The sequence below is a fragment of the Aotus nancymaae genome, unplaced genomic scaffold, assembly GCF_030222135.1.
Source record: "Aotus nancymaae isolate 86718 unplaced genomic scaffold, 86718_ANA_hifiasm-v0.15.2.pri h1tg000059l, whole genome shotgun sequence".
Taxonomy (NCBI): Eukaryota; Metazoa; Chordata; class Mammalia; order Primates; family Aotidae; genus Aotus; species Aotus nancymaae.
The window spans coordinates 45,587,309-45,610,349 of NW_026988473.1; the positions used below are offsets into that span (position 1 = coordinate 45,587,309).

At 39.7% G+C, this 23,041-nt stretch overlaps 1 protein-coding gene and 1 long non-coding RNA gene across 3 annotated transcripts in view; both read left to right on the plus strand.

Annotated features, from left to right (window-relative positions):
- Positions 1–6,404, plus strand: part of COPB1 (COPI coat complex subunit beta 1) — a 44,092-nt gene extending 37,688 nt beyond the window's left edge. For both annotated transcript variants that reach the window (XM_012456599.2, XM_012456600.2), the window contains exons 18-22: positions 11–130; positions 3,310–3,455; positions 4,358–4,447; positions 5,229–5,384; positions 6,020–6,404. In XM_012456599.2, the coding sequence (XP_012312022.1) occupies positions 11–130; positions 3,310–3,455; positions 4,358–4,447; positions 5,229–5,384; positions 6,020–6,079 (572 nt within the window). In that variant the 3' untranslated portion in view covers positions 6,080–6,404. The remainder of the gene's footprint in view (positions 1–10; positions 131–3,309; positions 3,456–4,357; positions 4,448–5,228; positions 5,385–6,019) is intronic.
- A 6,963-nt stretch (positions 6,405–13,367) lies between these two features.
- LOC105720237 (uncharacterized) lies at positions 13,368–22,836 on the plus strand. The gene is made up of 3 exons (XR_001108101.2): positions 13,368–13,417; positions 15,292–15,395; positions 17,558–22,836. It is a non-coding gene; the product is annotated as an uncharacterized LOC105720237 (long non-coding RNA).
- The last annotated feature ends 205 nt before the right edge of the window (positions 22,837–23,041 follow it).

Below are 23,041 nucleotides of genomic sequence, written 5' to 3' on the forward strand. Positions count from 1 at the left end.
TTTCTTTCAGGGGATCTGAAACTTGTGGAAAAGCCATCTCCTTTGACTCTTGCTCCTCATGATTTTGCAAATATTAAAGCTAATGTCAAAGTAGCATCAACAGAAAATGGAATAATTTTTGGTAATATAGGTAAGGTGCTGTTTCATGGCATGTAATGTGTGAATATTTTTACTAAAGAATTTCTGTAGTGACTAGCTGGGGACATTGTATGAGGAGAGGATCTGAATCCATTTATTCTTAATTTATGAGGCACTCTCTATGGTACCAGGCATTGTAGTATGTTTTGGATGTACAAAAATGAACCAGATAGGGTCACTGTCCTCAAGAAACTGTCAGGCAAAAGGGGATGGGTAAGGAAATATATAATTATAGTCCAATGTGATACAGGATGGTTTATATACTATATGCTTTGAGGTTAAGAAAAAAAGATGCTTACAGCATGGAAGGCTTTATAAAGGAAGATGGTATGTTATCAAAGGATAATATTTGACCTGAGTCATTTGTTGCTAGGCACACAAGGGTATTTCAGACCTAGGGATTAGCTTATATAGAGTCATTCAGTCAATAAGCTTATTTTGTTGCAATTTCTGTCATAAGGATAGGGCTACCATGGTGAGGAAAAAATGATAGATTGTGTTTGAGTAAGGGAAAGCAAATATATAAAATAGATATGTACAATAAGTAATGGTAAGTGCTGTGAAAGAAAAAGCCTGTACTAAGTAAGGTAGGAATCCGTAAAGGGATTTGGTCAATTGTCAGAGTGTTGGGGGATTGGGGAAAAAGGTTAGAAAAGATTTCGTGGAGGAGCTAGTGCTCAGTAGAACACTATACATAGACGAGGATGCAGTTAGAACAAATGCAAGTGATTTGATATACTTGGAGTTTAGAATGGGTTGGAGAATGATGGCAAGAAAAAAATGATGTTAGGAAGGTTAGCAGGATAACTAACCTTCCTATTTTATTTGTCATGCTAAGGATTTCAGACTTTATCATTGAGCAATTATAAATGAGTGGCTTATAACATTATATCTTTCTGTGACAGTACTATAGAAGATTGATTGGAAGAGGCAGGACGATTAACTAGTAGACTATTACAGAAGCCCAAGTGAGAGATGCCAGAGGACTTCAGCCAACCCAGTAGTGGAATGGAGAGAAGGATGAATATGTTGTTAAGGGTATGGTTAGTGGTGGAAGAAGAAGTAGCTAGAGTAACCCTCAGATTTCCAGATTGAGTTTTTTGGGTTGTTTATGTCATTACCAAAACAGTATATACGGGAGAGAAGAACAAACTTCAGAAAGACATAATAGGTTAAATTTTGAGCAGGTTCAGTATTAGAGTGTCTAAAGATATTCAAGGACAGTTTGATGTGAGTCTGGGACTCGAACAAGAGGTCTAAACTAGAGATAGACCAGGTACAGTGACTCACATCCGTAATCTCAGCACTTTGGGAGACCAGGGTGGGTGGATTACCTGAGGTCAGGAGTTTGAGACCAGCCTGGCCAACATGGCAAAACCCTGTCTCTACTAAAAATACAAAATTAGTCAGGCATGGTGGTGCACACCTGTAGTCCCAGCTACTTGGGAGACTGAGGCAGGTGAATAGCTTGAACCAGGAGGTGGAGGTTGCACCGAGCTGAGATCGCATCATTGCACTCCAGCCTGGGCGACAGAGCAAGGCTCTGTCTCATTGTTTAAAAGCCACAGGAATAGAAGAAATCACCCACAGAGGGCATAAAGACTAAAAAGAGGGGAGATTTGAAAACAGAATCCAAGCAAACAGCAATACTGAAAGCTTGGTCAGAGGAGAAAGAGATCCTACAAAGGTATCTGAAGTATGGTTAGAAAAGTAAGGAAAAACCTTCAGGAAGTATTTGAAGCTGCACAGGATCAAATAACTAGTTATTAAAGTCTGAAAGAGAGGTCTTTTGGATTTGGCTATTAGGGATTTTAAAACATTTATTGTGGGACATCTTGGGCATTGGTGGTAGGTTGAAGACTAAATAGGAGATGAAGAAATAAAGGTAGTGTAGACTATTCTGAGTGTAGGAACTTGGCTTTAATTAGGAATAGGAAAGGGTAGTACCAAGAAGAGAAGGCAAGAATGAGTGAGGATTTATTTTTTGAAGATAAGGACAACCTTGAGTATATTTATAGACTACAAGGGAAGAAAGTTGATAGAGAATGGGAAGGTAAAGATGTAAGAATGAAAGAGATAATGATTGGAATGGGGTCCTGGACCAAAGCAGGGATCACAGATGGCAGAAAGTATTAATCTTGAAGAAAAGAGGCAGTACTTCTCTGAAACATATGAGAGGGAAGGATGTGAAAGTTGATTCAGAGAGAGATTTGTTTTTAGATGTGGGCCTGAAAATTAAAGGAGCTTATTCTTGGTAGCCTCAGTTTTCTCTGAAAGTAGAAATGTGGAAGAATGTCAAGAAAAGAGCCTAGAAAGAGAAATGCAAGCTCCAATCAGATTATAACTCTCTACTGTGGAAGAGATGGTCATAGAAGCAAATATAGTCAGCCTTCTGTATCCATGCATTCCACATCCATAGATTCAATCAGCCACGAACTGAAAATATTTAAGAAAAAAAAATGATTGTGTCTATACTGAACATACACAGATTTTTTTCTTGTCATTATATCGTAAACAATACAGTATAACTATTTACATAGCATTTATGTTGTATTAGGTACTGTAATTAAGCTGGTGATGATTTAAAATATGTGAGAAGATATGTATAGGTTATGCAAAAACTATGCCATTTAATATCAGGGACTTGAGCATCTATAGATTTTGGTATACATAGGGGGTCCTGGAAGCAATTCCCCATTAATACTGAGGGATGACTAATGTTGTCTCATTAAGTAGTGTGGGTCAGCAATATTTATTCAAAAATATTAGTTAAGCATCTTCTATGGGAACATCGTCTGCTTGTATATCCACTGCAGTGCCTAGAACGCTGCAACTGCCTTATAAGTACTCACTGAATTGAATTATTGGTTTAACAACAAAAAATAAATTCTGTCCCCACCACTTAACAGTTTTGTGATCTGGAACAACTTATTTAAAACTCTGTGCTTTCATTTCTTCATGTGTAAGATGGAAGATAATAATACTATAAGATAGAATTGATGGGAGTATTAAGTAACATTTGTAAAGCATGTAGAATAGAGCTCTGTACATAGTATTATATAAACAGTCTTATTGTTAATATTGTAGTTGTTTGGATATTTGGATATTAAAATTTTTTTAATTGAAGCTTCCCCAGTGATTGTGGATCTTTTTTTGTATATGTAATTGCAGTTTATGATGTCTCTGGAGCAGCAAGTGACAGAAATTGTGTGGTCCTCAGTGATATTCACATTGACATCATGGACTATATCCAGCCTGCAACTTGCACTGATGCAGAATTCCGTCAGATGTGGGCCGAATTTGAATGGGAAAACAAAGTTAGTCTTTGGGAGATTTTCCCATAGTCCTTTATCTTTCTTCCTTTTGACTGATGTTGAGGAGTTTGCTAATAAAATTGATCTCTCTAAAAAGTATCTGACATGAAAAGCAAGTAGTCTTTAAGTATTTATTCTTGCAAATTAGCCTTAACTAGAAATCATGTAAGTAGATTGGTAATTTGCTGTTATAAATTGATTAGAGTAGCAGTTCTATAGCTAATCTGATAGGTCTGGACATTATGGATGATATTCCATCCCTTCTGTGTATGACTAAAAGTTAACCATTTAATCTAGTGTCTGAAAAAGGCTTTACAAAGTTCATGGTCTGTTGAGGAACTTTGGCCCTTTAAGCCTTGACTTTTATTAGAAATACTCTTTATGAGGCTAGGTGCGGTAGCTCATGCCTGTAATCCCAGCACTTTGGGGCGCTGAGGCAGGCAGATTGCTCATGCTCAGAGTTCTAGACTAACCTGAGCAACATGGTGAAACTCCATCTCTACAGAAAAATTACAAAAATTACCCTGGTGTGGTGGTGCATGCCTGTAGTCCCAGCTACTCTGGAGACTGAGGTGGGAGGATCGCTTGAACCTGAGAGGTTGAGGCTGCAGTGAGCTGAAATCACACTACTGCACTCCAGCCTAGGTGACAGAATGAGACGCTGTCTCAAAAAAGAAGAAATATTCTATATGCTTCATATTGAATCTCTGAAGTTATCTTTATTGGGAGGTACTGATGCCAACCTGCAGCTTGTTGGATTTTATAGATGTTACTTAGTTTCTTGGTGTCTACTCTTTCCAACCTAAACAGTAGGAACAAGTTTTTAATATGACATACCAGTAATTCACAGCTTTCTCACTATAAGATTTATGATCTCCTTGACTTTTTTTTCCCCTTCTCTACAGGTGACAGTTAACACCAATATGATTGATTTAAATGACTACTTACAGCACATATTAAAGTCAACCAATATGAAATGCCTGACACCAGAGAAGGTAAAATTTGACTAGGAAATTCTTAAATCTGATGGAATTGTATAGTAGTTTTCTGGCCTTCCTATGTTTCCTCTAGCACATTTTTTGTTATTCAACATGAGAAAAGCAGTGCCATTCATAGGATGTTTGAATCTGCTTACCTCTTTCTATTGGAATATAGTATCCTACTTGTTCCTAGTGCAGTGACTGAACTGTATAGTGGGATTAGTTTTTTTGTTTTCTTTTCAGTCTTCTTCCTTATTCAGCTAGAGGCACATTCTAAAATAGTTTATGCCAGGTGTGGTGGCTCATACCTGTAATCCTAGCACTTTGGGAGGCCGAGATGGGCGGATCACCTGAGGTCAGGAGTTTGAGACCAGTCTGGCCAATATGGCGAAACCCCATCTCTACTAAAAATACAAAAATTAGCCGGGCATGGTGGCATGTGCTTGTAATTCCAGGTACTCAGGAGGCTGAGGTGGGCAGATCACTTAAGGTCAGGAGTTTAAGATCAGCCTGGCCAACATGGTGAAACCTCGTCTCTACTAAAAATAAAAAATTAGTGTGGTGGCATGTGCCTGTAATCCCAGCTACTTGGGAGGCTGAGGCAGGAGAATCGCTTGAACCTGGGAGGTGGAGGTTGCAGTGACCTGAGAATGCGCCACTGTACTCCAGCTTCAGCTTGGGCAACAGAGCAAGACTCTGTCTCAAATTAAATAAAAAAAAATCACTTATGCTGTTTGGTTTTTCCTATACGTAGGTATCTAGCAAAGTAATGAATTTATCACAAATTTTTTTCCAGGCCCTTTCTGGTTACTGTGGCTTTATGGCAGCCAACCTTTATGCTCGTTCCATATTTGGTGAAGATGCACTTGCAAATGTCAGCATTGAGAAGCCAATTCACCAGGGACCAGATGCTGCTGTTACTGGCCACATAAGAATTCGTGCAAAGAGTCAGGTAACGATTCCTCTTTTTGAGAGTATCTCTGGACAGAACAAAGGGAGGAGGAATTTATGACTTTCTTATTTCTGTATGTAATATCTTTTTAGCATTAGATGCTTATACATATATAATAATAGTATGCTGTAAAGTATAACCTTTCTCATTAAAATTTCTCACCTTTTGGGCCCCTCGTTCTGGGATATTTGCCTAAAACCAGATTGATTTCTGTGGAGTTTTTGTGAAATGGGTTCTCTAGAATTTTTTGAAAGCCAAGGTATAAATCTAGTGACTAATTAGCTGGGCATGGTAGCACATGCCTGTAATCCCAGCTACTCAGAAGGCTGAAACAGTGGAATCACTTGAACCCAGGAGGTGGAGGTTGCAGTGAGCCAGGATCATGCCATTGCACTCTGGCCTGGGTAACAGAGCGAGACTTCAGCTGAAAAAAAAAAAAAAAAAAAATCTAGTGACTACTTGAAAATCTAGCACTAAAAGGTAATTAACCCAGTAAAGTTTTGGTGAGTCTGTTTGGTATGTCTTTGATTTGTTGTTGATAATGGTGTCATTGAATGGGGGCTTAATTAATATGGAATAACCTACTGATTATACATAGTTTAAAAAAATATAAATATCTTCATTTTTCTTTACAGGGAATGGCCTTAAGTCTTGGAGATAAAATCAACTTGTCACAGAAGAAAACTAGTATATAAAAATAAACAAAAAGTTCTTGAAGCTTTACAGTTAAAATTTAGGTATGGACTCCCTGGACTCCAACATCTTTTGTACTCTTTCATGCTTATATGTTATATAGAATCTGAGTTCATGCTGAATGCATTCCAGCCAATAATTTATAGCCTTTCCCTTAAATCAAGATTGAGTTTAAAATTACAGTTTGTCTTTTATCTTAACAGTTCTGAATGCTGTCCTCAAAGTATATAATGTTTCTCTCATGTACCAAGACCGTTTTCACAATACAATAAACAGATCTATTCATAAATTTTTGTTATTTTATAAATAAATGATTACATAATTTTAGTTATGTAGCAATGGATTTCTTTTAGTTGGATTATAAATTTCTATTATAAATTTAAATTGCTGAGTTGTGAATTTATATAGCTTATATTAAGAGAATTTACAAATTCAATGATATAAAATAAGGTAGGCCTTGATTCACTTGGTTGTTTTTTACTTACTTAATATTCCAGCATTGCTGTCTCTAAAAATGCATTATCATGTTTTGAAGAGATTTTCTCCCAAATTTAGCTCCAGGGAGAAAGTATCAAAATAACTTCAGAAAACAGATCGCTCTTCAGTTTAAAGAAGTATTATGTACGCTGACTGAAATAGATATACTTGAATCATAATGAAGAGCAGATAATCCAAAATAGATTTTTTAATCATTCACATTTAGTTTGGGGTGTTCTGTGTTTGTTAGGAATTAAATTGGTTCTAACCAATTACTGAAGCTGGTACTGGGAGGATTCAACTATAGAGGATTCAAAAAGCTGCCTTTTTCTCTATCGCCTCTGGTCCTCCCCTTTTTTTCACTTCACACTGGGGCTGGGTACCATCACACTGCAGTATAATTCCAAATGCTTCTCCAAGTTAAGTTTCCCAGAGTCTGATTGTGCTGTACTTTTGGCCTTTACCTTCACTGAGGATGACTGAGATAGTCTGATTTTTTTTTTAGCTAAGTCTAAACTTAGACTATTATTTGTCTACCAGCTAGGCTTTAGGCTGCATTCCCTATGAGTCTATAGATAAGGTCTGTGAAAGACTGAAAGCAGCGTCTCCTATTTCAGTAATAATGAAATGATTTGTTTGGCGTTCAAGGAGATTAATACCTTGTATGTGAAGCCACTTGCTTTAAAATAAAAAAACCCAGAAGATTACAGGGCATTTGAGATTCCACAGCACTGAGATCTTAGAACAAAGCCACGGCTTATCAAATGGGAAAGATACTGGGAATGCAGAGAAGGGATGTTGATTCAAGGGTAGAGATTTGCAGTGAGAGCAAAGGAGCCAGTGCAACTTTGTTTGGCTTAGATCATTTCCCAAACTCTGTTCTACTGAACATTAGTTTCCTTAGATGTCATTAGATATTCTCAGTGAAAACGTAGTTCCATAGTCAAGTAAGTTGGGGAAAGCTTCATACTGTCCTGCACCAGGGATTCATGGTGCACATTAGCATACCAGAGATTCTGAGAGGAAAGCAGATTAGTTTGGTTTAACCCAGTATATCCTAATCTTACTTTACCAGGGAATCCTTTTTCAATGACCTATTGACAATATATGGGACAGGAAAAGTGACTTAGCCTGTTAATGATATTAGTTTTGTAATCACAGTCAACCAGTATCACATTTCAAATCTGAAGGATTATGCACGTGTACATCCTAGAATATATCTCTGTTGATACTCTGAGAAAGTTGCCTGCCTGACATATTGAGGCCATTTTTGTTGGAATCAGATTGCCTCACATTGCCATTTTCTTAAATTCATAAATAAGGAGAACAAAGAGAAGTTAACACAGTTATCACATACATTAAACTGTTTACTTCATTAGCATTTCATTAGCTTTGTGCATGTAATAAATGTGTACTGAATTGGATAGCAGTACATTGTTTAGAGAAACTGTTTACACTATGCCCTATTATTTAGAATATAATATACATTCAAGGGTAGTAGCTGTTCACATTATAAGATACCATATAATTAGGACCATGATGTCTGGTAAAAGAATAAAGATTATTCAATACCAAATGAAAGTTTAATATATTAATATATTGAATGTGGATAAACCCGTAAAGCTTACAAGAGAATTAAATGGCTTGCATTGCACTAATGTCACAACACTAGAGGGAGCTCTATGCAGTAATTTTCATTTTGCAATTAGAAGTGATTCACACTTTAAGTTGTTTTGTAAGAAGAAAAAGGGCCAGTGTAGTGGCTTGCGCCTGTAATCCGAACACTTTGGGAGGCCAAGGCTGGAAATAGATAGAGGCCAGGAATTCAAAACCAGTCTGGGCAGCACAATGAGACCCTGTCTGTACAAAGAAAATTTACAAATTAGCCTGGCACAGTGGCATGTGCCTGTATTCCCAGGCTGAAGCAGGAGGAATTCTTGGGACCAGGAATTCAAGGCTGCATTGAGCTATGATTGTGCCACTGCAGTCCATCCTGGGTAACAAGGTGAGACACCCTCTCTTTTAAATAAATTTTTTTTTTTTTAAAAAAAGGAGCCTGGGCATGGTGGTTTAGTCCTGTAATCCCAATCCTTTGGGAGGCTAAGGTGGGAGAATCACTTGAGCCCAGGAGTTCAAGACCAGCCTGGGCAACAAAGAAATCTCCCATCTCAAAAAAAATTTTTTAAAAGAAAAAGCAAGATTATTTTTCCTTTTTTAAAAAAATTTTTTTGAGACAGGGTCTGGCAGTGGCGCAGTTGCAGCTCACTGCAACCTCCACCAACCAGGCTCAGGTGATCCTCTCACCTCATTCTCCTGAGTAACTGGGACCACAGCCACATGCCCTCATGCCCAGTTAATTTTTGCATTTTTTGTAGAGACAGAGTTTTGCCATATTGCCCAGGTGGGTCTCGAACTCTGAGCTCAAGCGGTCCACCCACATTGGCCCCCAAAGTGCTGGGATTACAGGCGTGAGCCACTGCACCTGACTATTTTTCAATTAGCAAGGTAATTCATAAATAAAGAGAACAAAGAGAAGGAAGCTAATATAGTTGGCAGATACATTAAGCTGTTTACTTACCTTACTAATAGAAAACTTGCTTTTTCTTCTTTTACAAACAACTTCAGCTCAGGCACAATGGCTCACACCTGTAATCCCAACATTTTGGGAGGCTGAGGCAGGCAGATGGCTTGAGCCTGAGGGTTCAAAAATTAGCCAGCTGTGGTGACATGCATCTGTAGTCCCTGCTACTCAGGAAGCTGAGGTGGGAGGACCAATAAGGCCTAGGAGGTCGAGGCTGTAGTGAGCTGTAATCACCCCACTGCATTCTAGCCTAGGCCACAGAGTGAGACCCTGTCTCAGAAAAAAAAAAAAAAAAGCCAAGATTGATAGTGATATTTTGCCACCTGTCAGAAACCTTTCTACTTAAGTGAGAAATAACATGGGGGACAAACTCTCATTTTAGGGGTCTCAGAAAGGTAAGACAACCAAAATGCAGTATCTTTAGAAATTCAATATCAAAGGTGAAATATTTGTGCCATGTATTGGATAAAGTAAGTATTTTTATTTGTGAACTGTTCCTTCCAAATTGATGAATGTTCTAATCAATTAGCTAGTAATGTATAGCCTTTCTCTTAAGATTGACTTTAAATTATAGTTTATCTTTTAACAGTTCTGAATGCTGTCCTCAAAACAGGGTTAGGGATACCGGCGCCCTGCCTTACTTTCCTCTCCCAGATTCTTAGTACGCCGTCAATGTTACCCAACTCCATTCTCTACTTCCAGGACCTCAGGAGCCTACAGAAATAACCAGGTATGATACAGAAGTTCAGTTTAGAGTTAGGAAAGTATGGAATCCTATCTGCTATTTATTTGCTATGTAGTCTTAGGCAATGGTAAATAGCTAACAGTGAGGGCTTCCTTGTGCCAGGTATAACTGTGTGTGCTTTTTCCATGACATTTACAATGTTCACAATGACCCTCTAAGGCAAATAATGTTAATATCATCATTTACAGATGATGATTACAGTCTTACAAGAGGTTAATTCACTTATTCAAGGTTTAATAGTAAGAGACAAACTCAGGATATCTGACACTAGAGACTGTGCAACTAGTCACACATTGACACCACAGCCTAATCAATTTGTACCTCAGTTTCCTCATTTGTAAGGTGCTTTTAACATGTATTTCACAGAGGTCTTATGAAAATGAAATGATATAATGTATTTATTATGAATATTTGGCACACAGTGGATGCTCATCAGTAAGTATTCATTCCATTTCACCCCCATGCACCTTCCTTACCTTGCGGAGAAAACTGAATCCTGTTCTCATTATCTTTATACTTCCCTCAGAATTTAGGTCTTCATTTTATACTGTACTTGAATGCTTTTGTTTTATAACATCAGTAAGTTACTTAAAAGAATCTTCATGTCTTGAGAATTATTGAGGTATCATTGGCCCTTGACTTTGTAACTATTTGTTGTGTAGTTCTTTTAATAAGCCCTTGGCACTTTTACCTATCAACTATTGTTAACTAAACATGATTGTCATAACCCATGTTCCTCACATGATGATAGATCATCTATGATGAATATACTGGCTTTGTTTGCTTTCAGAATGACAATCAAATGACTGGTTCTTTAAAATTGAGCCCAGGTTACAGTAACAGTGTGATGTTTAGGGGTTACTCACTGTGATCAAAAGTCACTTCTAGTAATCTTACCACTTTCTCTTTATTTTCTCCATCTAGCAATGGCAGAATCTCTGAGAAGTCAGTCATGCAGTGACAAAGAATGCAAGTGGGATTTGTGTCTTTTATCTAGGGCTCTGTCTATAATTATAGGATTCTGAGAAAACTTTGTATTGTATATAGTTTGGAATAATTATTATATTAGGGTCCTCTAGAGGGACAGAATAATAGGAGATAGATAGATAGATAGATAGATAGATAGGTAGATAGATAGATAGATTAGATAGACAAATAGGAGATATATAGATAGATTAGATATATATAAAGGATATATATAGATTATATATATAAGATATATATAGATATATATAAAGGATATATATATATAAAGGGGGGTTTATTAAGTATTAACTCACACAATCACAAGGTCCCACAATAGGCTATCTGCAAGCTGAGGAGCAAGGAAAGCCAGTCTGAGTTCCAAAACTGAAGAACTTGGAGTCTGATGTTCGAGGGCAGGGAGGATCCAGCACTGATGAAAGATGTAGGCTGGAAGGCTAGGCCAGTGTAGTCTTTTTTTGAGATGGAGTTTTGCTCTTGTTGCCCAGGCTGGAGTGCCATGGCACTATCTCGACTCACTGCAATCTCCGCCTCCCGAGTTCAAACGATTCTTTTGCCTCAGCCTCCTGAGTAGCTGAGATTACAGGCACCCACCACCACACCCAGCTAATTTTTTGTTTCCTGTAGAGATGGGGTTTCACCATGTTGGCCAGGCTGGTCTTGAACTCCTGACATCAGGCGATCCACCTGCCTCAGCCTCCCAAAGTACTGGGATTACAGGCGCAAGCCACCGTGCCCGGCCTCAGTGTAGTCTTTTCACGTTCTTCTGCCTGCTTTGTATTGTAGCCACACTGGCAGCTGATCAGATGGTGCCCACCCAGATTAAGGGTGGGTCTGCCTTTCCCAGCCCACTGACTCAAATGTTAATTTCCTTTGGCAGCACCCTCACAGACACACCCAGGATCAATACTTTGCATCATTCAATCAAGTTGACACTCAGTATTAACCATCACAATTGTAAAACCAGCACAATACACAAATGGAATGCAGCATGGTGAACTGAAACAGTCCTGAATCAATTTTTCTAAATCTTTTCTCAATTCACTAAGTAGCTTTGTGAAAACAGACAGATGTCCCTGTATGGACCTATCTCCTTATCTGTAAAATGAAATAATTTAGTTAGCTGACTTTCTGAGTTTCTAGCTTAAAAATCTATACTAAAAAGCCTTGTGTTTTATTCTTGGTTTTGTTTTTATCTTTTTAAAAATATCCTTATTGCCATAAACAAGGAGCAAGAAAGCCTTGTGTTTTTACAGCTGCCTCTTCAACAAACTCTATAAATCAATGGGGATATCTCTATCTGGATGTTACCAATGGGCACATCAAAATGAAATGGAATTTATCATGTTCCCCTAATTTGTTCCTCTACTGTGTTCTCCAGTCATTTATGATAGACACCCAGTAGTCTTAAAATTAGTCCTTAAAATTCTACCCTCACACCTATATCTCATCAGACACCAAGCCTCATTTTTTCCCTTCTTCAATATTTTTCTAATCTTCTTTCCCTACTCCCAGTGCCATTGTCCTGGTTTAGACTCTTGTCATCTTTAACATGGTCTACTACAGTAGCCTAACCATAAATTTCACATATAATTTTAAAGTTAAAGCCTATGCCTTAATATTGATCACATACAACAGTATCTATACAATTTTTGGACCTGGTCAGACTCTTCCCTGCTAATACTATTTTTAAGAGGCATACTGAAAAAAGAAAAAGTCCAAAGATTTAATAATATTTTTAATAATAAAAATCAAAAATGGTCAAGATGCTCCAAAATGAGCAATAGTGGTGTGTCTATAGTCTGTACCAGAGTACCCAGTAGATAGTAGATGTTTAATAAATATTTGTTGAGTGACCAAATGAATGATGCATACAGTCATAAAGATAACTAGGGTGTAGACTAAATCACACTGTGGGCATGTGCCTAGGAAATAATGTTAAGTGAGAAAAAAGACAGCACTCTCCTACATTATGATAATGTCTCCTACGTAAGATGAATCAGGGCCAGGGGCAGTGGTTCACGCCTGTAATCCCAGCACTTTGGGATGCCAAGGTGGGTGGATCACCAGAGGTCAGGAGTTTGTGACCAGCCTGGCCAACATGGTGAAACCCCGTCTCTACTAAAAATACAAAAAAATTAGCTGGACATGATGGCAGGCACCTGTAATCCGAGCTACTCTGGAGGCTGAGGCAGCAGAATAGCTTGAACCTGGGAGGCGGAGGTTGTGGTGAGCCCAGATCATGCTATTGCACTCCAGTCTGGGCAACAAGGCAAGACTGTCGCAAAAGAAAAAAAAGATGAATCAGTATATGTTGTAGATACACTGCCTATCTCTCCAAGTGAATAGGAAATTGAAATATCACATCAGTCTTATCTCCAGTACATCTTGAAAACAAATGCTGTCTATCCCACCCACCCTGTTACTGGGTGTAGCTAAGATATTTTGTTGGCTGGAGTCCCTGATTCCAGCTTTTGTGATTTTTAGATCTGTGATCTTGATCTCTTGGGCTTCAAAGTGGCTGAAACCTCGGACTTTTCTGAGCATCCTCTTGTGAGTAAACACTGCATTCCCTTATAAAAGGGTGGGGACAGACTCCTACCACACAGGACTTTACCAGCCAGGGTATGGGGAAAATGCCCCTCTGGCTCAAGTGATTCTCCTGCTGCACTCTCCCAGAGTGCTGGGATTACAGGTGTGAGCCACTGAGCCCAGCTCAGATTTGCATTTAGAAAAAAACCTTTGGAGAATAGATTGGAAGTGTGAGAGACCACTTAGAAGCCAACTGTAGAAGTGAAAGTTAAGAGTAATTTTAGGCCGTGCAGTGGTTCATGCCTATAATCCTAGCATTTTGGGAGGCCAAGGTCGGGGTATTGCTTGAGCTCAGGAGTTTGAGACCAGCCTGGGCAATATAGTGAGACCCCTGTCTCTACAAAAACTAAAATAATCAACCCAGCATGGTGGCCCAGCTACTCAGTAGATTGAAGTGGGAGGATCACTTGAGCCCAAGAGTTCAAGGCTGCATTTAGCTATGATTGTGCCACTGCACTCCAGCCTGGGCAACAGATGGAGACCCTGTCTCTTTTTAGAAAGAAATAGTGATTTTCACAGAACATGATGTGGAAAATGGGACATGGAAGAGGGAGGGAGTAAGGGACAGGTGGAAGCCTTTAAGCAAAGTTACATGTTTTCCTAAGGGAAATGCTGCTCTGAAAAATGGGTAGGGATACCAAATGTGCTCTTCTTCATATGTAAAACCCTTTCTGTCTTAAGCCACTACTGAAGTGACATGAAATTTAATCAGTAAAGGTGTGTACAGATGGGTGATGGAGTAGTTATTAATAGGGTTGTCAAGGTGATCTTTATCCACAGAACTAATACCATACTATGAAGTTGAAGGATATGAAATTGTTTCTTTTATGGGTTAAAAAAAGTCGAGTATCAGCAATTTTATGTGATTCAACCTAATAGTTTGTGAATCACTTAGTTTTTCCTATTACTTCCTGCTTCCTTTTAGGCCATATTATTGCCTTTTTTATTTTTTTTTAAGATGAGCAATATATTTCATCAAGGGGATTTCCAGGAATGCTGGAGGGGCAAGTGTGGTAAATAGAAAGTATGCAGGCTCTAGAATCAAATAAACCTGGAATTAGATTTTCCTCTGTAATTTATTAACTATGATCTTAGGTAAGTCAATCTGTTTCAGCCTTATTTTTTTGTTTTGGAAAATGGAAATAAATAGTGCCTGCCTTGTAGGGTTATTAAATGAGAAAAGTCATGGCTTTTGTTAGTGTGTGGCATAGAAAAGATGTTGAATGAAAGTCTCAGCTGTCCCCTCTCCCTTTCATTTTTCCTACTTGCTTATTCACAAAAGGTTTGACATAAAACTTAGAGTTCTCTGCTTCCTTGTGTCCCAGAAAAACTCGATTATGCCAGGGATTTTGATGTGTATAAGAAAAATTCATTTAACTTCAAGCCAAAATCATTTAGACTAAGTGGCCATTTAAACTTTTAAATATCATTCCATGGAATTGCTTTAGTGTACAGTTTGTATCAAGTTTTTCCAGAATGCCACAGCCTCATCACTTTTCACATCATTCAGGAAGTTACTCATTTAGCCCAGACTTCCAATAAGCTCATACATAGAGACTGTGTCATATTCTTCTGGAAGTGTCATCACCATTTAAAAAAAATGTGATAACTGCTTTTTAAAAAGAAAAGAGACCATTGAAATTGTATGTATTTGCTTATATTCCTCACTTTGAATCTAACCCCAAAAGGTGAACACATAGTTGCTGGCCCCTCACACTTCTGAATCCCAAAGGCACAACTGAATTTCTGCCTCAATTCCCCTGCTTATTTTTATTCCCTGGTGGGTTTTGATTTTACGTTAATTCTCTTTTTAATTGAGCTCCTCCTTTTTGCAGGCACTCTTCATGTCACAGCATGTATATGATGAATAAGACAGACAAAATCTTTGCGCACATGAGCTTACATTCCTGTGACAACAACCAAATAAGGTGTTTTCAGAGTGAGTAAGTCCTAGGAAGGAAATAAATTAGGCTAATGGGGTAGACAGTGGCTGGTAGATGGGGAGGGTAACTAAAAAAGGTTTTCAGGGAATTAAAGTAGTTAACAAGGACCTGAGTTGCTCTGGTCCCCAACTCCCCTGGAGGGTTGGATTCTGGTATCTAGCCACTGCCTAGGACTGCCCCTTAAACCCAAAGTATCCATCCAGATGTCTGATGTGACTGCTATTCTGACTTCATTCCCATTTTGTGGAACCTGGCTGCCTTGTGCTATCTGCTTGAATTTGACCATGGCTGAAATCAAACCTTGATTCTCCACTAAATGATGGCCTTTTTAAACTTAAAAATTAGTAACTACTAATGTCTGTTCAATTAAAATAGAAAATGAAGAAAGGCAAAAATAAACTATCAGAGATAAATACTGAATACTGGTTAACATTTTGGGATATACGATTTCAGGTGTATTTTATTCTTTTTTTTTTTTTTTTTGAAACAGAGTCTTGCTATGTTGCCCAGGCTGGAAAGCAGTGGTGTAATCTCATCTCACTGCAACCTCCACCTCCCAGGTTCAAGTGATTCTCCTGCCTCAGCCTCCCAAGTAGCTGGGATTACAGGTGTGCACCACCATATCCAGCAAATTTTTGTATTTTTATTAGAGACAGGGTTTCACCATGTTGGCCAGGCTGGTCTCAAACTCCTGGCCTCAAGTGATCCACCCACCTCAGCCTCCCAAAATGCTGGGATTAAAGGCATGAGCCACCACGCCCAGCCTATATATGTATTTTTTTAATCAAAGTATGATCATAATATGACCTTTTTATTCAACCATATAAACCAGTTTCTGTTTCAATAAGTCAATATCTGCTTCCATATTACTTTAAATAGTTTCTGTCATGCTGACGATATACCACAATTGATTCAACTCATTCACTCAGGACTAAAGAATAATTATGACCATCAGAGCAGTAACTAACCACTGAGCACTTAACGCCTGTTAAGAACAATGGTGATTTTACACACATCATTTCTTTTTTTTTTTTTTTCCCAAGACAGAGTCACTTTCTTGCCCAGGCTGGAGTGCAGTGGCATGATCTCAGCTCACTGCAACCTCTGCCTCCCTGGTTCAAATGATTCTCCTGCCTCAACCTCCTGAGTAGCTGGGATTATAAGCGCATACCACCACACCTGGCTAATTTTTGTATTTTTAGTAGAGACGGTTTCACCATGGTGGTCAGGCTGATCTCAAACTCCTGACCTCAAGTAATCCACCCACCTTGGCCTCCCAAAGTGTTGGGATTATAGGCGTGAGCCACTGCACCGGCATGCACACATCATTTCTGAGGCAAAGAATGTTAGGTAGCTTGCCTGATACCACTCAGATGGTAAGTAAAGAAAGTACTTAAAAAAAAAAAAAAAGAAAGAAAATGCTGAGCAGAAATGACATTTGCTAAACATGGAGCATGGGCTAGGCTGCATACTAGTTTTAGCAGGGAGGTAACTTCTGGTATTTCCCTTAAACTTCAAAGGTCAGAATTCTGTAGCCCTTCCCTAACTGTAGTGGGAGACATGCCTCTGAATGTCCGCTCCCACCAAGACTGCATATAATGTGTGCAGAAATTAGGGTACTATCAGGAAGTGGGGAAATGGATGCTCGGCAGCCAAACATTGACAGATAGTCATTATTGCCTTGCCTTAGGCTGTATTCCTGTCTCCTGTTCTGGTTTTTCTCCATGGGGCTTCCCTACCCTGAGCCTCTCACCTCTTACCCTCTCTGAGGTTTAGCTTGTTCATCTGTAAAATGGATACACCATGGTTATTATTATGCCAGGCTATTAAACAGAAATATGGCCCATCACTGGGTAACCAGGTTTTTAGGAATGGGTGGGTTACTGGGTCCCCACCAGTGCCCTTTGAAAAAGTATGAAGGGAACAGTCAGACTTTAGGAACCTAAGAGATTGAGGAAGAAGTAAACCAAATAGGATTTGTTTTTTCTCCAAAGTCACTGAAGGAAATAGAGAAAGGGGATAGAATGGAGGGACCTCTAGCAACCTCATTTAAGTGCAAAACAATCAGTGTATGTGACAAGTCACGATTCCTTTAAAACCCTGCTGGTTTCCTGGGAGAGCTGCTCACAGTTGACCTACTGGTCTCATTGATTCCCAGATAAGGCATGGCAGTCAGCCAACAGCAGGCATCATCAGACAACTGGGAAGACGCTTGGAGGCAGAAACTGAAGTGTGATGCCGCATATATGGGGGATCTGAGCTGTACATTTGCACACTGACAGTAAGTTGTTGACAGCAAATTGCAGAGACTAAGCAAGAATGGTGGTGCTCCCATGGCAGCTAGGCCCTTAGCAAAAACAAAGAATATGCTCTGGCATGGGGGCTCAAAGAGCACTGGGAAGCAGCACCTAACCGCATGTTTGTAGCCCTGGCTTCTACTTAGATTTCTACCACTAACTAAGGAGAGTGGAATAGCTCTCCCTTTCTCTGACTTTATCTTCAGGGCCAGCCCAAATGGCATTTCCACTATACAGTTCACTCAGGCTCTGAATTGTTCCTTTTTCTGTGTTTACACAGCACTCTCTATTCCACCATTATACGACATAGCACAATTTGGCATGGTACTTTGTCTCACCTCTAAAATAGAGTTAGTATTTGCCCTGTGTTCCTCCCAGGACTGTTCCAAACTGAGTCAGGAATAAGAACATTGAGCCAAATGCTAGCATGAACTCACTGTACATTAATGATAACAACATATGAGGACCACACTTTACAGTTTATAATGCAGTTTTGTACTCATTATCTCATTTGGTCCTCAAAGTAACCCAATTATTAGGTTACTGTTTCACAAATGGGAAAACTGAACTCAAAGAGGCGAAGTAATTAGCTAAAGTTGCTTGGCTAGTAAGTAATAGAGCCAGGAATGGAACCCTGACCTCTGACCAGGGCCTGTCCTCTCTCTATTACATGTTGTTACTTTTACTGCTGGAACAATCCTTGATTCATTGAAAAATAGGCAAATAAGCAAAAACCCCTCCTTTTTTTTTCCAAAAAACTTAAATTTTTTGGCAGTTTACTTTCTCTGCCTCCTGCTTAAAGGAATCCTGGCTCTTTCTCAATGCCATACCTCCCTTATATCTTCTTCCAGCTTCTTGATTAGACACTGCCTTTTCTACTTCTTCCATATACTACTGGGGACTTCACTGGCAGTCTTGTCATTCCCCATTGACACTAACCTACCACCATACTTCTCCCACTTGCAAAATTTACTTCTCCTTTGAGGCTTATACCATCCAGCTCAGCCTATCAGACCCTCTGTCCTGGTTGACTGTTGAATGACTGATGCAAGAATGAAAGGAATGAGAGGAAGGCCTGTGTTTGAGGCTCGTGCTGTCTTCTTTGCTATCTTTATAGGAGTCATCCTCTGACCACTTCAGTCCTTAAAGATTTTGGTACTTGGCACACAGTCTTCTTCACTTTAAGTCTCGCTGTCACCTAGGTAACTTCACTATATGGAACCACTTAACATCCTAGCCTCCATATTCCTTATTTCTGGCAACAGTAACCACCACCTCACAGCCACTCCACTCATTCATTTCCATGATTATGTCTTGGATCCTCTAAAGACCTGGCACTGCTCCACTTTTGAGATCTTAAGGTCTGGAGTACTAAATCTCTGACTATCACCTCCTGGCTCCCTAGCTCTCTCACTCTTATTCCCATCACACATTCTCCTTCATATCCTGGACTCCACCAGGTCTTTGGCCTCACTATTTTCCACCAGGTTCATCGTTCCTCTCGATATTTCCCTTCCCTATTCTGCCTAGACTTTATAGTGCCACATGAAGACCAACATTGTCTTCTTTCTTCCACACCCACTCTGAAAACTCTCAACCTTTCATCAGTTTGACTGTCTGCCTTCTTCACCCCCATAATGGAGCTGCTGAACATAACCCTGCAGACTGACTCTGCCACAGTGCTGTGGTCTCCATTCTTGACTGGGCTCTCAAGAATTGTGACCTTGATTATCTCTTCACAATACATATGGATTAATTAACAAAATTTATTAACCTATTCGTTTAACAGCTATTTATTTGCCATCTGTTACATGCCAGGCAATGTGCTATATGTTAAACTTATAACAGTAGACCAAGCAAACACAGTGCCTACCTTCATGGAATTATGATCTAGTGAAGGACAGTCCCCTTGTTCACTATATACAAACATATACAGTTGACCCTTGAACAACACGGGGGTTAAGGCACTGACCCCCTGCACAGTTGAAAATCCATGTATAGCTTTTGACTCCACAAAAATACAACTACTAATAGCCTACTGTTGATCTTATTGGTAACATAGTTGATGAACACATATTTTGTATGTTATATGAATTATATACTATATTCTTACAATAAAGTAAGCTAGAGAAAAGAAAATGTTAAGAAAATCACAGGGGGCTGGGGGCGGTGGCTCACACCTATAATCCCAGCACTTTGGGAGGCTGAAGTGGGTGGATATTTGAGGTCAGGAGTTCGAAACCATCCTGACAAACATGGTGAAACCCCATCTCTACTAAAAATACAAAAAAATTAGCCAGGCTTGGTGGCACGTGCCTGTAGTCCCAGCTACTTGGGAGGCTGAGGCGGGAGAATTGCTTGAACCCGAGAGGCAGAGGTTGCAGTGAGCCAAGATCGCGCCACTCCAAGCTGGGCGGCAGAGTGAGACTCCATCTCAAAAAAAAAAGAAAATCACAGGGAAGAGAAAATGTATTTGCTATTTATTAAGTGGAAATGAATCATCATAAAGGTGTTTATCCTTGTTATCTTTGTGTTGAGTAGCCTGAGCAGGAGGAAGAAGAGGAAGGATTTGTCTCACTGTCTCAGGGGTAGCAGAGGCAGAAGAAAATTTATGTAAACATGGACCTATGCAGTTTAATCCCATGTTGTTCAAGCGCCAACTATAATTACAATTGTGAAGAGTGCTACCAAGGAAAAAACTCCAAGTATCATGAGAGCATACAATAGGAAGACCTAACCTAGACTGAAGAATCACGGAAGACCATTCTGAGAAAGTGACATTTAATTTGAGACCTAAAGAAAAGGGTTAGACCGGGCACAGTGGTTCACGCCTGTAATCCCAACACTTTGGGAGGGAGAGGTGGGCGGATCACCTGAGGTCAGGAGTTCGAGACCAGCCTGACCAACATGGAGAAACCCTGTCTCAAGTAAAAATACAAAATTAGCCAGGGATGATGGTGCATGCCTATAATCCCAGCTACTTGGGAGGCTGAAGCAGGAGAATCCCTTGAACCCAGGAGGCAGAGGTTGCGGTGAGCCAAGATCATACCCCTGACTCCAGCCTGGGCAACAAGAGTGAAATGCCGTCTCAAAAAAAAAAAGAAAGGGTTTAAATTAGCCAAGTGAAAGGAGTAGGAGTGAAATGGAAGGGCTCTCATGGTGTAAGGAAGAGTATCTGTGAAGGACTCAAGGAGGAAAGGAGGAAGAAAATGAAAAGGGTTCCTGTTAGAGTGTATGGAGGGTTGAAGGCAAGGCTGAAAAGACAATGTGAACCAAATCTTTGGGTCATTTCAAGGCTTTTGAACAAGTGTATGGTTTCATGCAGAGGGTGGCATGATCTGATATGTCTTGTCTTTTAAAAAAGGTCAACCTGTTTGTAGTATGTTGAAAGGGTTTAATGAAGGTAAGTAAACCAGATGGGAAGCTATTGTATTAATAGTCATCCATCTGAAGGCAAATGGCTTAGTGCAGATAGATTCAAGAACCTTTTCCAAACTCCTGAAGGCCCATAACCTGGTCCCTTCCCCACCACACCACCACTACTACCAATTTTGGCAACTGACTTGCTTCCTACTTCTTAGGAAATTTAAAGTATCAGATGTGAACTTCAATTTCCTTCTTCTACACATACAAATTTAGCTAACTGTACTTCCTTCACTTCCTTCCTGCCAATCTCAGAGAAAGAAGATCAGAATCTCCTTTCTAAGGCTCATCATTCTTCCACCTTCTCCAAGACCAACACTATGCTCCTTGCTTAGCCACTCCCTCTCCTCTAAACACACACAATTCCCTTCTCATTAGAAAAACAAAAAACAAAATCACTCACCTCCTGTCACCCTAGCTACTACCTTATCTCTCTTCTTCCCTTTATAACAAAATTTCTATAGTCTACTCTTCCTATGTCAGAGATAGTGGTGTTCACCAAATATTCTATTCTGCTCTTCACATTTCCCAGAAACTTTGCAGTTAGGCAGAATGAGGTGATTAGTATCTCACTCTGAACCAAAGTGTAAAATAGGTGGTATGTGACCTCCCAAGATCTCTTCAGTTGCTCAGCCAATTGTGGAGAGCATTTTGTCTTCTAGAAGTTGCCCAGCACAATGAATGAAAATATATTCGTATCTCAACACTTAGTGAAATTCCAAACACTTGTGTTAACTTCAGAACACCGAAGACAAAGAGAAGATTCTAGCAGGGTATAGTGGCTCATGCCTGTAATCCAAACATTTTGGGAGGCTCAGACAGGAGAATTACTTGGGGCCAGGAGTTAGAGATCAGTCTGGGCAACATAGCAAGACCTTATGTCTACAACAAATTAAAAATTTAGCCAGGTGTGGTGGTGCATGCCTATAGTTCAAGCTACTCAGGAGACTGAGGCAGGAGGATTGCTTAAGCTCACTAGGACCAGGCTTCAGTGAGCTATGATCCTGCCACTGCACTTCAGCCTGGGTAACAGAGTGAGACCCTGTCTCTAAAATAAACATAAATAAGTAAAAAAGAGAAGACCCTAAAAACTTCCAAAAAGAAACAATGGGTTATATACAATCAGGAATCAAAATGTCTTCAGGATTCATAACAACATTGGAATCAAGAAGGGAATGGAGCAATGTCTTAAAAATTCTGCAAATACTTCCTAAGAATTCTATACTTTGCCAGGCTATAATCAAGTGTGAAGATAGCCTGAAGAAATTTACAGACATGCAATGTCTGAAATATACACCACAATATAGGAGTAAACAAAGAAAACAAGATCCAGCAAGGAAGGATATGAAGAGCACCTGAAGAGTGACAACAATGAGTAGAGATTCTAGAATCACAGCATTGCACCAGGTGTAGAGCATAACCAGGCCAAAGAGTAAGGTGATTCAAGAGAGGTTCATTGAGGAAAGTAATCAGGTTAAAACTGATGAAGCTACTGGAATAGATATCTCCCAAACAACGGTGCAAACTGATAAAGAGGAAGATACAAATTCTAGGCAACAGGGACCCCAACTCAGAAAAAGGCAAAAGATAATTCTCAGGATGACAGGGAAAAAAAAGTGCTGAGAAGACAGCTAAGCAGAAGGGCCAAGGAGCAATCAGTTAAGAAAATGAGCCGGGCACGGGGGCTCACGCCTGTAATCCCAGCACTTTGGGAGGCCGAGGCGGGTGGATCACGAGGTCAAGAGATCGAGACCATCCTGGTCAACATGGTGAAACCCCATCTCTACTAAAAATACAAAAAATTAGTTGTGCATGGTGGTGCGTGCCTGTAATCCCAGCTACTCAGGAGGCTGAGGCAGGAGAATTGCCTGAACTCAGGAGGCGGAGGTTGCGGTGAGCCGAGATCGCGCCATTGCACTCCA